Genomic DNA, 16,178 nt, shown 5'->3' on the forward strand with positions numbered 1-16,178 from the left:
TAAAGCTCTGTAGCTCAAACAATTTAAATTTAGTTTGAATTGAAGTAATGATTTGCAGAATTAAGTCTTAGCCCTGGCTTGCGTGTGTAACAGCCTGGAGAACTTGGTGGCTTCTTTTAAAATCAGGCTTGTCACTTCACACTGAAGCAGTTTTGTGCACAGTCATTAAAAAGAAGTTTCTAAATAAAATTGTATAATTTGATTGGCAGCCCTGTCTCCTGATGAAAGGATGACTGTTTTCATTTTGTGAATATGCTGTGTTATGCTGTGCTTGAATTATTCAGATATTTATATTTCTAAACGTTTGTCTATTTCAAAGGCTAACAAATAGGGGACATGTGCATAGTGTAAGTGCTACAGTAGTATTGTCTTTTATATTTACATGGAATGCTTCCACTATATTGTCAATGGGCTGTTGGTTTGTGCGGTGTTTGTTCTTTTTATTTTAAGACTTGGTTTTGTATAGTATTAGTTACCATTTTTTCTTTATTTCCCTTTTCTTCAACTGAAATAGGGTTTCTTTGATATAGGGGATGCACTTGATTGGTTCAGATGCACGGGTGATGTCAGTATTCTGGAAAGGCTGGAGAAGCTTGGTGATTTTGGTTGGTTGCATCTTGAAATTTTCTTTGCTGAATGTAAGTATGAACTTTTGAAGAAACAATGCTGAGAAAAGTCAGCTGTGTAATAGTTATGACACAGTTAATGTTTGTATGCATTTCATTAGTCTGGAAGTGACTGGAAAAATAGTGGTGGTGGTGTGGAGGTTTTTTCTTGTTTTTTTCTTATTTGAACGAGCCGATTCTTCCTTGAACCTCTATATGAGGGTTGTATTTACTATGCTTGTATTCTTTCTGAACAGGAGTTCAGAACATTTTTTCACTTTGGTGTCCATTATGACCTGTATGTGCACCCTGTAGTCCTTTAACTTAGTTGAAAGTTGCCTGAAATATTATTTGAGTCTTTCTGTTAAACATTTGGTAGAGGATTTTGTCAAAATACTGACACATTAGTCGTATTTCAAAAATTAGCTCGTGGGAGTTACTGTAAAGCATTAACACTAGCAGAGAACTTCTGCTGAAGTGACAGAAAGCTCCTAGATCTGCTGGTTTTGACGTGTGTGAGGTGGCTTGTATTGTGATCTTACTTTTTGCATATATGCATTCTAACTCAGCTGTTGCGGTAAGTAATAGGGTGGTAGAAGTTGACCTTGCATGTAAGAAGAATCTTTTTATAGTTAAATACTCAAATACAAAATCTTTAAAATACAAATCTCTACAAATCTTCAAAGTGGAAATTCTTTAAAAAAACAACTGAGTTCAATTGTTTGCTTGAAATTAAGGAAGTGCTTAAATGTTTTACAGTCTGCAGCCAATTATTTTGGGCTTACCCAATAATAAATAAATCCTTTTGTTCTGAATGTTTCTTTTGCTGAATTTGTTTCTGTTAGTTGGTATGTCAAATTTCACTTCCTGTCAGAAAACAGAGCATGATTCTTAGTGGCAGAAGATAAACCCTACTTTTCATCTTTGGTAGCTTTCTTCAGGCACTGTATTTTTCTGAATTTTGTCTACAGGCAAACGTTATATTACCAAAGTTGCTTTGGAAGATTGTAATTTAGTTGAAGAATTTAAAGCTGTGACCTGTGAAAACTGTAGGAAGGTGAGAGAAAACATCAGAATGTGTTTGTGTGGCGGTTTTGTTTTGGTTTTGTTTTGGTTTTGTTTTGGTTTTGTTTTGGTTTTGTTTTGGTTTTGTTTTTTTTTTTTTCACTATCAAGGATTATAAAAATGACCAAATGATTAAAGATAAAGGTTTCAAAAGCTTGAGTGAGTAATCGTCCTGACATAAAAAGTGATTTTGAGAGATCCTGGTCTAATAAACTGAACATTAGTTGTTTACGTGTCTAGTGTATATTGGAGAGTGTTTCCCTCCTTACCCCAAAAAAACCTCAAGGTAATGCAGTTACTACTGATAGATGATTGGTCAACTTGATCTTTTTAACACAGAAGTAAGTTGCTCTCAAATTCTTTGCCTTATGTTTCTTTAGTGTAGATGTTTGTTGTTGTTTGTTTTTTTCAGTGGGAGTTTAGTTAATTCCTGTGTCTTTGCTACAGTTCTGTAGTTCAGGAGCTATGCTGAAAGGCGCTGAGTAGGGAACTGGTTGAGCTGTGCTGTACTCAGCCTGCTTTGCTATTTGACACGTGCTCGCTTTTGATCCTGACTATATTATGGAAGCCAGGAGAGCTTCTGGGTTAGTCCTGCTCTTTTGTTATTGGTCATTGTATTCTTGTCTGCGTAACATTTCCATTTGTACATTTTTAAGCTTATTAATTGGAATGAATTAAAAGCATTAAATTACAACTAATAGTGCATATGTAACGTTCTGTTTTTGCAAGTGTAAAAACTTAGCTGCCCTTTGCTAAATGTTTTCTTTACTTCTCATTGCAACTGAGTTTAATTACAGTGTCTGCCAAATGCGTTTGTTTTTTTTTTTTTCTTGATTTCACAGAACAGTGAATCTATGAAACAGAAAGGAAATGAGGAATTTTCCCAAGGAAACTTTGATCGTGCTATAATGTCATACACTAAAGCCATAGAATTTTGGTAAGAATTAAAATGGTTTACGAGTGTGTGTTGTATATATTCAGCTTATTCAGATTTACCCTGATGCATGAGCCAATCTACTTATAGGCCAAATGATTCCTAATTAAAAAAAAAAAAAAAGCTACGTAATAAATTTTTGTTCTATTTTATTTTATTTCTTGTTGCTAGTATTTGTTTATGCTTTTACTGCCCCAAAAATCCTGTTAGGGTTTAAAACTGATCTAAAATTACTAACAGTAAGTGTGGTAAATCTGATAGGAAACAGGTTATTGGGTGTGAACAGCCACTTTTGGTATCATCCCTGCTAAATATTCTTCCAGCAGAACAGTATGGCCAACTGTTGGAAGTATTTATCATCTCATGTATGATGCAGAACTAGTGAACAAGAACAAATTTTTAAGTATCTGCTCTTGACAACTTTGTAGGCAACAGGCTTAATTTTCTTTTGGAAGTCTTGTTTAATTTCTTCCCAAAAGTCATTTGCTGAAAGGCGTTGGGGACTTTCCTGGGCTGTCTAAAGGGGCAAGAAGACAGAGATTAAATGAGAATTTCTGCCCTATGCATATAAAACATTTATCCCCCTATTGTGGTCTACATGTATTATAATATGAATTAGCCACAGAATGCGGGTTCGGGGTAGTCACTACTTGTGCTGTAGTCATATAGATGCTGCTTTTACAAGTTCTGGTGTGTGTGAAATACGGTGAAGTTCACTAAGTCCCACCTTTCATAAAATACTCATTGTGCAAACTGTTACTTTTTCATTTTGAAGTCTGTAGCTTTATGATTGTGCAATTGAAAGGATTAGCATTTTGCTGATGTCTTGCTTCAGATTTTATGTCACAGAGTAGGATACATTTAAATTCCAAATTCAAGCTGATTTTAGCCTCCTTGAAAAGTTGGGTAGGCTGACTTTGAAGTGGCTGGACCTGTGATGAGGGAGCAGGCTGAGAAGGCTTTGCTCAGGGCAGCTGATGAGGGGGAGGAAGGATCAGAATTCAGTGAAAGAGCAAAGGAAATTCTATTGCTTGGAAAGAGCAAAGGGAGCCTCATGGTTTCCAGGTGGCTGTAGAGCTGAGCTGTTGTTATAGCTATTTGGTAGAAGAAGTTTAAATCTCTGTCCTTTTTTTGTCCTCTTTTTTTTTTTTTTTAAAGGAGGCTGAGGGTGATTTGAATTGGTTTGAATTGGTTGGCCCAAATCTTACAAATCATTACATGATTAAAACTAATATTCTTAGTGACTTAACTTGTACAGCAATGGGACTGTTCAAGGAAGCTTGTATGTAATTGCTGATGCTAGAGTGCTTGCAGACAATTATTGTGAAAACTCACTTTTCTTTTTTTCCTGAAGATTTTAAAAAGTATTACACATTATTAACTTTCATTTTTTTTTTTTTAAGTCCTGCAAACCATCTTCTGTATGGAAACCGAGCTCTTTGTTTAATTCTTACAAGGCAGTACAAGTAAGTAACCCCTTGTTTATAATCTAAAATATTGTGGTGATGGGCAGTTAAAAATTTGCAATATACTTAGGAAAATAGTATTTTTAAAACTTAAATATATAGTAATGGTGATTACCTTATAAAACTAATATTTAGAAAAACAAATAATTAGCTGTATCTATTGGCAGTCTGTAATACCATTTGCAATTTGTGTATGTGGGTATAAAATAGGAAAAAAAATCTGTGTACTAGTGAGTATAATTGTTTTTATTAAACCTTTTGAAGAAGACATCAGTGTGTATGTGGGGGTTATTTTCCTTAAGCCAGTTGTTAAGCTAAAAATCTTGTGGATACCTATAACTTCTACGTAAAGCCAACCCAAGAATTTATTGTTAGTATAATTGAAGTTTGGCACTTTTAATGCGTGTTACTTTTTATTTGTTACTCTTAAAGTTATGTTTGTCCAGGTCTAGCATGTCTTTAACTGACCAGTGGTTAGTTGTTTACAGCCATGGGGTCTGTGCCAGGCCTGTGCCCCATCTCTTGTCATCTCGTCCATGTACAGATTTGTGTTGCATCTTGTGTTTCTATCTAAATCTATGGTTGTACCACACAAAGATAAACAATAGAACAAGTCACCCATAGACACTTGGTCAATTGGACAAATTGCTGTCACAGTTCAGCCAAGTAGATGAAAGCCACTGGCAGGTCATGCTGCAGTTCAGCCTGAGCAACTCCAAGAAGCCTCGGTCCTGAGACTCTGCAAACTCAGTACAGAGCTCATGGATGCTATTGCCAGTGGCAATACTGCATTATGGGACTACACAGTTGTATGGTGTTCTCCAGCTGCTGGAGAGTTTGTGGCTTTATGCAGGCTGTGTGTAGTCCTCCCATTTTCAGAGCCTGTGAGGAGAGGCAGTGGTCATGTTCCCTCCCAGCCTTTGGTGTGGGACAGGACCGCTCAGGGTAGCTCAGCCTCGTGTTTTGATTTTCCGACAGGGCTCGGGGGCAACTTGCTGAGCACTGCACCAGGCTCTTGAAAGGCAGCACTGCAGGAAGGACTAGGTGGATGAAAACAAAGTGTAACAGCATATGCTATAGAGAACAAAACAAGTGCTTCAATTTTTTCTGATCTTTTGACTCCCTTTATAATCTCTTACTGTCTTGAGCTTCTGTACCTCGCTATCTATCTTTTACTCAAGCAATTCTTTCTTGCGTTTGCTTCTTTTGCAATATGAATATGGTGCAATTTCTACCATTCTAATCACTAGTTCTGCTGTGTTGGTTTTTTTTTAATTACTAATTTTTTAAAATGTGTTGCCACATCTCTAGCTTCTGCCATTACTACTTGGTGTTTCTCCAAGTTGGGGAGGGGATTTTTTTTTTTTTGTTCTAACTTGCTTTCATTTAACTGAATTCTTCCTGAAATCTCTGAATAATTTTGCTGTGTGAAACATGCTTGCTGTCCTGAAATTGTCTCTTTCAGGCTTTTCTTTAGTGTCCAGCTTTTGTTACCACAGAGCATCTCATTCTCCTCCTTCAGATCCCTCTGTACAAGCTCCTCTGCTGTAACTATTACAACAAACAGTGATAGTGACTAGGCAATTTATGAACACTTTCATGTCAAACAAGATTTTTTTTTTCACGTTCCTTCCCTTTATGGAGGTAAAACAGTGAATGCCTGATAGGCGTTCTCAGGCCTCTCGAGTTAGGTCTCACTGCAGACATTTTCTAAGGACCCCACTGAGGCAGCGTGATGCAGCTATTGAAGGAGTGAGGTATTTGTAAGCTTCCAAATCTGAAGTAATCCATGCGTGACCACTCTTTATTGTAGTTTACTACATTCTGTTTATGTGACACATAGCTGTAGTTCCATGGAGAATGAGTGGTGTATCCCAGAGTTATGTGAACTCCGTAACTGCCCACTTTTGGCCAGCATTGGTTATCGATAGAGGCCATCACTGCTGCTCTGTTCTGTCCTGGAGCTGTAAGGATAGTTTGCTTCTCTTCTGACCTGACCAAAATTGTAATTCTGGTTATTCCATGACACCTTGTGTATGAAAAGTCAGTTGACCGTATTCTTTGGGCTTCAGTTCTTGGGCATTTTGGAGGTTACTGTCTTTCAGTGCTCAGCAGTTCATACTTGCACCCTCAAATCTCTAGCTATGATAATGTAACTACTCTAATAGGATTTCTGTAAAAATATTTTGGCTTAGTATTCAAGCATTTGTAGTAAGGCTTTGCTTTTTAAAGGAGCATTTTGATGGAACCCAGTTAAGAGATAGGTACGTATGCAGAAATGCTGGAAAACCTAGTAGGTAAGGGAAGGGAATAAATACCTGATGGGTGAAATAGTTGAGACTGTAACATTTTAACCCAGGTGAGTGTCAGCTGAGTAGTATTGTCTGACCATGCCTTTACACAGGTGAATTAACTGTTCTTTTATTCACTTTGTATTTGCATAGCACTTTGTATATCTGATCTGCAGATTTTTCTGAAGTATAAATAATAAAACCCCTTATTTTTCCTCCCTTTAATAAGGAGAGCCCTTGCTGATGGAAAAAGAGCAACTATTTTGAAGCCTAATTGGCCAAAGGTTTGTTTCATTTACATTTCAAAATTATCTTTTGTTTGCACTGTAAACAAAGGTAAGAACTGAAAGTCTGAATTACAGGTTTGACCCAGGTGGATGTGAGGTGTTCTCATCTGCATTTAGCACTAATGAGAGTAGAATGAACACAGTACTTTGTGGCCTAACAATTCTGCTTCTTCAGCCAAGTACCATAGTTTGCTTGTGTTCTCATATTTAAAATGTTATTTTCACACATTGTTACACAATGTTCTCTGCATGTGTAGACAGAAGAAAACATTTATTACATTGTTGCACATATCTGTGTTATCACAATGCTTTAAAAAGAATGTATGTTGTCCTTACGGTAAAAAAAATCCTGATTGATGATCAACGTGTATTTCCCAGTATTGTTGGTCTAAAGAAAAGTAAATAAGGGATAGTTACAAAATTGCAAAGTAGTAGTTGGGATTAGGGAAAAAAGTGAACTTGCAATGTTGCAAAGCTAGAGGCTAGCTGCTACTCCCAGTGAATTATCCTTCTGTTTCAGTGTGCTGAGTTGTTGAAAACTCTGATTTGTCATTTGACCTGAAACAAGTGGAGGAGATAACTTTTGAGTATGATAAATTTTACTTTGTATTGTCTACTGCAGCTGTTTTTTACATAAGTTGTTTTCCTCTCTGTGTGAATGCTTGAAATTCAAACTTGTGTCCATATAGGGTCACTACCACTTCTGTAAGGCGCTGTCATTACTGGGGGAACATGAACTGGCTTTGAAAGCTAATGAGAGAGCTCAGGAACTATGCAGGAACATTATTGATGGACTTAAGGATCTTATTCAACAAAATTACAAGTTAAAGAAGACATTAGAAGAAATCAATGGTAACCTTTTCTGATTTCAAGATTACCTTGAACATAGTAAAATTCCTTCATTGGTAACCTTCCTTGGAAAGTAGCTAATTCCTTGTATTTTTTCTTCCCTTCCTATGTAATTTTTATAGGTGTTAAACAAGATAAACAGAAACCGAAGAAGTCACTTCCTGAAAAAAAGTAAGCAACTGTCCAATTTGCTTTTCTTTTTTTGTGAGCGATGCTTAGTATAAGGTTTAAGTAATGCATAGCATAGATACTGCTTAATTTTATCTATCAGTAAATAAAGTGGAAGGAAAAAAAAAACATATCAGAACTGCAACCAGAGGGCAGGCTAGGAGTAAAGAGAACTTTTAGGAACTAGATAAGCTATCTTGAGATGTGTTCTATTTCCAAGTAGTTTCCTTCAGCCTGAAGTTTTACCCGTGTTGGAAATAACAGGAAACAGGTGCATTTTCATGTTTTTTGTCTGTCCATCTTGAAGTACTTCACTGTTGAGGAAATTTAGTGTCTGAAAATGTCAGTGCAATAACAGAAAAAAATGGGCATGAACGTTGCTATATGAAGTTCACTAGGAGATTAAGCTGATCTGAGGATCTGAATGCTAGCAAATGCATTCTGGGAATGGTAAAAATGAATGTGCATGCAAATTTGTAGAAACTTGGTATTGCCACATCCATTCTGTGCTTTTGCATTGCACAGAGAGAGAGTAAAAGCGAATCCATATTCCCAGATTCAGCTAATTTACAATGTATGCCATAACTCTTGTATTAAGCATTTTTCTGAAAGATATATTTGATTTCTATTGGTCTGTTTGTTACCTGTGCTACCTGTCATTTAAAAACAGTCAAGTAAGTAAACTACTAAACAGCTTTATGTAAGCCTGAAAATTCTGGAAGAACTTAAAGTTTTGTTTCTCCTTCTATATTACACAAATAGAATGTGGCCTTGGGCAAGACTGCTTTTTAAAAAAATTGATTACCTATATTTATTTTTAAATAAACGTGCAGTACTTCAGTTCCTGTGCCTTTTATAGAAAATGGTGTGCTTTTTTTTGTTGTTAGATTTTTGCATAGCCTTGGACTGTGCAATTTGAAGGTATAAAACATGGCTGTTTGATCAAATCCTTTAAATATGCTTATGCCATTACACTTATATGAGGGGTGAACTTCTTGTATTCATCTTTGGCTTTTTTGTGATACATCTACAGTATGTGTTTTAAATATGGGGAAAAGACATGAACATTGCAAGAACTAGGGTTTTCTCTTTTTACACATCAGAGACGACAGTTCTTCAAAATCTCATTTAATAATCTCTCAAGAACAAAAAGAAATAGAAAAAGGCAGAAAGAGAACACAGTCTGATCCCAAAGATCATCATTGTCCTCAAAACCAGGATACCATGGTAAGTTGTGCTACAGCCGGAATTACAAGACTAACAGTGTCTTGATTTTCTTTGCCCTGAAATGTGCTGTTTAATGGTGTGGGTGAAATTTTGCAGCCACTGTGTTATAATACTTGTGTACTTTCTCAGCCAAGCACTTTTTATGTAACATTTAACTACCAAGTCTATGTTTGGAACTTTGGATTTGAAAACAGGTGGGAGCTGGTTGCTTGAATAAGGAGGAGACTGGATGTTATGAGGAGGAGAGGGGTCTGTTTGGGGTTACTGACAGTGAGATTGAAGTCCTGTCTGATTTGATTGACTGCCCATTCCAATGTGCATTCAAAAGTTGGCTTCCCTTGGGCTTTAGGAGAGGATTCAGTTAATGTGTACTGATGTAATGGAGTTCAGTGCAGGAAGATGCTTTAGCCAAAGTTAATTCACATGCAGAGCTTTTGCTATACCGGAGCATCATTTTGCATTGATACTGTGACATTAAGGTATTTGTGTGGTTATAGACCACTATTTTCGTGCTGTGTAAACAGATTTCATTTGTATGGGAAAAATGCTAATTAAATAGTGTGTCTAACTGGATTGTATTTAGAACTAGGGGTTTTGTGGTTCTCAAATATATGTTTGGCCGGTGTGTTTAAATCAAGTGTAATATAGTGATAAAATGAAAGATGGGCTTGTATTATTTCAGTAGCCCTTTGTAATTCTTTAGATGAATTCGTCCAATTTAAAAGACAGTTTACAAGCACAAATATTCTACTAGATTATTACACTTTCATTAACTTTTTTGGTGAGAAAGGCTTAAAAGAGAAAGTGAAGCTGTTGTGAGGGAGATTTAGACTGCTTAAAGAACCACTGCCAAAGATACCAGCAAAAGTGGTTTTATTGAAGTGAGATGTTGTAAAAGTGAGGCTTAATGAAGTCTGATGGCAAAGTTCTGTCTATTACTCTGCTGCACAGAGGATATAATAATGAATCACACACAGAATCACACAGAATCGACGGGGTTGGAAAAGACCTCAGAGATCATCAAGTCCAACCCTTGGTCCAACTTCAATCCATTTACTAGATCATGGCACACTGGAATTACCAATACAAGATCTTAATGCTGTGTGGTACAAGGTTATGTGCAATATCAGTCACTTGCCAAAGATCTCAAGTTGGTAAGGGGTCTCTCAGCCTCGAGGTGTCCCAGCTCAAGGGGAGATGTTTGCCATACTGCTAGCTACATAGGAGGGAGAGCTTAAAAAAAGCTCACCTAGGCTGTCATATTCATGGAATAAAGTCATTGGCCCATAGTCAAACTACATGCGATGCAGAAGATAGGCATGAGACCCCTCGTACCTGTGGCTTCCTTTGTACCTTGACCAAATTAGTTTTGGAAGAATCAACTGCTATTTAAGTGTTAATCCCATGATTGATGTTCTGGTTTCTAAGCTCATGTATGTCAAAGCTCACTGTGTCACCCTGTCACCATATAGGTTGGAACTAGAGGAGTTCATGGCTTGGTCATGGCCTAGGCCTCTACCTTCTTTGGAGCCTGAACAAAACTGCTACTAGTTTGGTCAGAGTTGAGTGCATCTATCACAGAAGCTTGATAGAACAATCTTTGTTCTCTACTAGTGGTTGAGTTTTGTTCCTGAAAAATACTTAAACTAAGGGTACATGCTAGTGAAGGATTCTGAAGAAATCCACTAACAAAAGCTTCTAATTCTGCCTTTTAGAAGGTAATTTTACTGTTGAAAGTGCAATAGCATGCTGTGTTGGCATACTTTAACCCTGGTAGGCAGTTCAGCCCCACACAGCTTCTTGCTCCCTCCTCTCAGCAGGATGGGGCAGAAAATCCTAAGGATAAAAGATAAAATTCATGGATTGAAATAAAGACAGTTTAACAGGCAAAGTGAAAGCTGCACAAACCAGCATAGCAAAATAAGGAATTAATTCAGTGCTTCCAGGCAGATGTGTAGCCATTTCCAGGAAAGCAGAGCTTCATCGCGCATAGTGATTACTTGGGAAGACAGATACCGTAACTCAGAACTTCTCCGCTTTCTCCTTCTTCCCCCAGCTTTTATTGCTGAGCATGACATTATATCATGTGGAATATCCCTTTGGTCAGTTGGGGTCACCTGTTCCAGCTGTGTCCCCTCCCAAATCCTCATGCACCCCCAGCCCACTCGCTGGCAGAGCCGTGTGTGAAACAGAAAACTCCTTGACGTGCAAGCCCTGCTCAGCAGCAGCTACAGCATCCCTGTGTTATCAACACTGTTTTAATTGTAAATCTAGAACACAGAACGATATGAGCTGCTATGAGGAAAATTAACTTTATCCTAGCTGAAACCAATACATATGTTTTTTCCGTAAAAAAACAAACATGTACTCCCAAAAAAGTGGAAAGTTGGGGGATTTTGTTGGTGCTCATGTTGTTTTAGGTGGTTTTTGCTAGCGGATGTCAGTAGAATTTCCGAGCTGTTGCTGTCTTAGTTCCTATCTCATGTCCAGTGTCAAGGGGATCCTGTAAACTATTCCTGTGCATAAATTTTCCTGAGTGGTTTGTTTTGCTGGATGCATGCAGACTCTGATAATCCTGCTGTAACAGCATGGAATTACAAATTTAGTAATCAACTTCCAGTTTGCTTACAGACAGTTCCTCTCTTTCACACAAATTATTAATTTAAAGAAACATTTGTACCTCTTTCTGATCGTCTTTACCATCAATATTGTAAGGTTATTGCTAAATTGATATCATTTAGCATATGAAGTGTGCTAATAAGCTAAATAATACAAAAACCAAGATGATAAGTAATGCGAATCTAATAGCAAGGTCAAAGTGATTTAGCATGCACATGTGAAGAAACTCTTTCAGGTTTCACGGGAGGGTGTATCAAGAAAAAAGGTGACTCATTCGTGGGGCAGATGAAACCAACATACAAGGGCAAAGGAAAGGAAACGAAAGTTCTCATTTGTTGAAAAGGCACTCATTTGTTGAGTGCACAAGAAGTGCTTAAAGATGTTTGACAGTCTCATGAAAACTTTTGTCTGCTTTTATGATGCGATGAAAATCTTCATAATGTAGGTCTGTGTAAATTTATCTTCCCTTAGGATAAATATTACTGCGAAAAAGGCTAGTATTTGTCAGACTGGTAGATATATAAATTGATATGAATTTGATGGAAAAAGGTTTACATATACAAATACACTTTGATTAATGAAATGTTTTTTTCTTTACTTACCTCTTAATTTAGGACAGAATATACTATATTATGATTGTGATTTCTTTGTTTAAGTCAGTGTTTTAGTTATTTTCTTCATTTAATTTTAGAGAGTGATATCTGCTTGTTTTCTATTATCTGTGTTAAACCAAACGTATTTTTCATTAGGTGACTGACATCCAAAGAACAGAAAGCAAAAGTTGGCCTCTGGAGTTTCCAACAAGTGAGTTGTTTTTTTTTTGCTATTTATCAAGTCCAAGTTGCTTCCTCCCTTGCTGTTTTTGTTATAAGAAAAAGTGTATCTGGTGTTGTTTTCAGAACAGTAAGCTATCATGTTTCACTTCCTTTACTATTAGCATGCAGTTACTTAGATACTTCTCTCCTGTATTTCTGTTTTACTTCAATTATGCTTTTGTATTTTGAATCTACTTTACATGGATGAACTCAGAATTGAAACTAAAACTAAAAAGTAGAATGCTGTGTCACAGGCTAGAAATGCTTTCCCTCTTTCTGAGACAGGTATGGGATCTAAAAGGATCTAAATTTGAGAGAAGTGTGTGGATAATTTCAGTATTCATAATTCATTTGTGATTACTAAAAACCCCATATACACCCTTAAGAAAATAATCCTGCAGTTAGAGAGGAAGGAGGCCACAAAATATTTGTTAGAATGGATCTTTAGCTACAAACTTTAAAAGGTGTAAGTTGATGTGATTTATTGTTTGTGTGTTTCATTTTGGTTGTTTTGTTTGTTTGTTTTAAAGTGATTAAAAAACCCAACCTAACTCTTTCATTGAGAGAACTCTCACCCCTAAAAATCCCACAGTGCCAGAGTTACTTTTCTGTGGTGAAAGTGAAGTGCAAGGAGTTTTGATCTTCAAAGTGAAATCTTTCCCTGAATTTGCTTGGGTTTTTTATCGCCTGCTAAATGTTCTGCAACCAAGAAAGCATAAGATATTTCCGTGACCTTCAGAAATTGTTCTTATTTGTAATGTTTGTATGGAATACTCCTACTGGATCTGGACGAGCTGCATGCTTATGCTGTATTCTGAAACTGTGACCTCCAAGGACTGACCCACAAGGGTCATCAGGTCCAACTCCTGTTCCTGCATGTGACAGCCCCACAGTTCACACCATGTGTCTGGGGGCTTGTCCAGTCTCTTCTTGAACACTGTCAGGCTTGGGGCTGTGACACCTCCCTGGGGAGCCTGTTCCAGTGCTCCACCACCCTCTGGGGGAAGAACCTTTTCCTCATGTCCAACCTAAACCTCCCCTGGCACATCTTCCTGACATTGCCTTGGGACTTGAGAGGGTGGTACTAGACATGAACATCGTGGGCAGCACCTGCTGCCTGTGGTGGAGGGGCCAGGGTGTCGGCAGCCTGTCTGCTGCTGATACTGGTCAAGGAGAGGGTGTCTGCAGTGCCTGTGCTGCTGATACTGGTGAAGGAGCAGGGTGTTGGAAGGATAGCTGATTTTTTTAAAAGAGGTTGAGGAGGGAAGAGAGATAATGAAAGGCGCAATGTTGAGAGAGAACTGAAAATACTTCTAGAGATCATAGGACTATGAAGCATTGCGTTAAACGTAGTAATTTCAAAGATACCCGTGCTGATTCCATGTTGTTTTCTTTTTTCTTTTTTTTCCTGTTCTTCCTTCCTCCTACTCCTCTCCCCCTCGTACTTACTATGTCAGTACCGATGTAGAAGAAAATATTTGGCTTGGCTTTGATTTGAAAGGAGGAGTTACTTGCTGAGTGACTTAGCTGATACCAGTTTGCTGTGGGTGGGGAAGAAAGCTGCCTTTGTCCGCTTAAAGGCTCAAGACTTGCAGTTGATTTAACATAAAGGAACTTTATGCCAGTGTATCTTATCTTAAAGTTGTTGTCCTTTTTACTTTCAGTTTTTGTCTGCATGTACTATTTTTTTGAGTATGTGTATGTTTCTGTTAAATATCTTTGTTTGCTTCTAATGGGAATGTCCAGCAAAAGCAATACTACTTTTACTAATATTTTAAAATGTTTGTGGGGTAAGTGAATCATGTTTCCTGTTCAATTAATCTATCTTCTCTGGTCTATTAACAATAATTCCAAAGGATTTGCTTGTTACTCTTATTTAAAAGTATTTTTTTTAAATCTGAAAGTAGTGTATTTTTAAGTTGGGTGGTACATGGGAGTAGTAGTTTCTGTAGGAAATTCTTCTGAAATAATTTTTGTTGAATGGCTTTGAAAATTAGATCATTCAATGAAAAAATAGTGGTGATTAATTATTTCTTTTGATGATGATGGGGGGAGCTTGTATTTCTTGATCTCTTAAAGATTTTGTTTTGAATGATAGAGCAGTTCCTTAGGGTAAAGGAAGCTTTATAATGAAGAAAAGGTGTAATATATCTCTATCTCTAAATGGTTAAATGATGATATGCTTGAAGTCTTTTCTGGCTTTCAAAAAGCTTATTGCTTTCCATCATCTAAACGTTGATCTGTTATGAGGAATTTGTGATGGTGCAGCTTTGGAGTTTTGGAGTTTTTAATGCTAATGAACTGTTTCGATAGACACCTGTTCAGACCCCTGTGAGAAAATTTCAAGAACTAATTCATGAAATAATCCTGAGCACGTTCAGTCTTCATGATGCTTGATTTTTGTTCTGATTAATTTAAATTTTATGTCACTAAATAGTTTTTAATGAGAAATTACTTGTGGCACAAGGCATGAAGTGTGTATGCAAACGATTTAACTTGAGAAATGAGTACATGAGACATCCCACTAGCTTGAGTGAGATGACTCAAATGGACAGATTTGTATTTTTTCCACAATCAGTGTCTTTCAGTATTTTGTATCTAATCATGAAGTTAATATTTTTTAACATAGTTACTGAAATGTTATATATAAAATTAATAACTCCTTTTGCCAAATTCCATTTTATGGTAGTTCAGCATAAGCATAGTAATTGAGCAATATGTAATGATTTAGGTAGCTGTAACTTATGTTTGTGTTCCAGTGCTCGAATAGCTTGAATTCAGGTGCTGGACTGTAAGTTGTCTATGTGATTGTGTCCAGTATTAGGAAGCCACAGTTGCCTCCTAAACTGTTTCTGAAAAATCAGAGCTGGGACTGTCTCCTCTTGGAACAGGTAGCTGAGGCAGAAGGCAGCGTTCCTGTATGCCTTGTTAAATGCCTTGGGTTCAACTAGCAAAAAAATCTGCTGCTCCACACCCTTTTAACATACCATGTGTATTAAGAAATATCTGCAACGTGTGATGTTCAGCAGTTCTGCAACTGAATTCGTCAGCTGCTTGTTGGTTCCTTACTAGTCCAGAAATGCTATTTTTTTGCCTTGCTTGTCTAATTGTCTGGTTACTAGAAGGCAGCTCTTCCATAAGTGGGTTTTGTCACCATTGCTGTTGAGTCATTAACACCTTGTAAAGTTCTAACTTAAGAGTCTTGAAAATTAAAAACTTACTGCCTTAGTCGTGAATGTGCCTAATGATATTCAGATACCTAATGTTATGGTTTAATTCCACAGAAAACGGTTGAGAGATTATTTTGCAGTTAATGGCATGGCTTCCTGGTTTTGACCAATTACAATAAAGTATTACAACCTGCTTCCTTCTTCCTTGTTACTGATTAATTGTTTACTCAGTTTGTAGACCCTGTAACAGTGTTAGATCTGTGAAGCTGTTAAAGTGTATTAGTGAAGTTTTGTGTTATGTCTTTGACATTAAGTTTCGGAGTTAGAAATGAATCAGTGTCACATGATAGATTCTTTCTTGTCATTGTGATGCAGTATTTCCACATCCTCAAACATTTTTGTTTTGTAATTGGGGATATTTATCTTGATCTGACTCATATGTCTACATTTCTAAGATTAATGTGGCTTGAACTTAACTCCTTTAGCAATGTATTTTTGAAGTAGCAGACTCCTGTAAATCTTTTGTAGTCACACTGGAATATCCATAGTGATCTATTATTCCCTTTAAAAAAAATCTAGTTATCAAGTAATAGTGGATATTATCAACTGCTGTTTTTTAAAACATACTGATTTATTCAGCTTGACGTCTACTTTATTAGTTGTTACAATATTGTAAAGTCAG

The 16,178-nt window shown here is 36.9% G+C and overlaps 1 protein-coding gene across 6 annotated transcripts in view; it reads left to right on the plus strand.

The window, feature by feature from the left end:
• Positions 1-16,178, plus strand: part of TTC3 (tetratricopeptide repeat domain 3) — a 65,275-nt gene that overhangs the window by 9,840 nt on the left and 39,257 nt on the right. For 5 of the 6 annotated variants that reach the window (XM_065067687.1, XM_065067717.1, XM_065067727.1 and 2 more), the window contains exons 7-15: positions 515-638; positions 1,577-1,662; positions 2,513-2,607; positions 4,008-4,070; positions 6,591-6,645; positions 7,338-7,500; positions 7,620-7,668; positions 8,769-8,892; positions 12,261-12,315. In XM_065067687.1, the coding sequence (XP_064923759.1) occupies positions 515-638; positions 1,577-1,662; positions 2,513-2,607; positions 4,008-4,070; positions 6,591-6,645; positions 7,338-7,500; positions 7,620-7,668; positions 8,769-8,892; positions 12,261-12,315 (814 nt within the window). Of the gene's footprint in view, positions 1-514; positions 639-1,576; positions 1,663-2,512; positions 2,608-4,007; positions 4,071-6,590; positions 6,646-7,337; positions 7,501-7,619; positions 7,669-8,768; positions 8,893-12,260; positions 12,316-13,279; positions 14,117-16,178 lie in introns of those variants that run through there. The other variant, XM_065067737.1, reaches the window with a different exon arrangement.

Source organism: Columba livia, chromosome 1 (genome assembly GCF_036013475.1).
Source record: "Columba livia isolate bColLiv1 breed racing homer chromosome 1, bColLiv1.pat.W.v2, whole genome shotgun sequence".
Lineage (NCBI taxonomy): Eukaryota > Metazoa > Chordata > Aves > Columbiformes > Columbidae > Columba > Columba livia.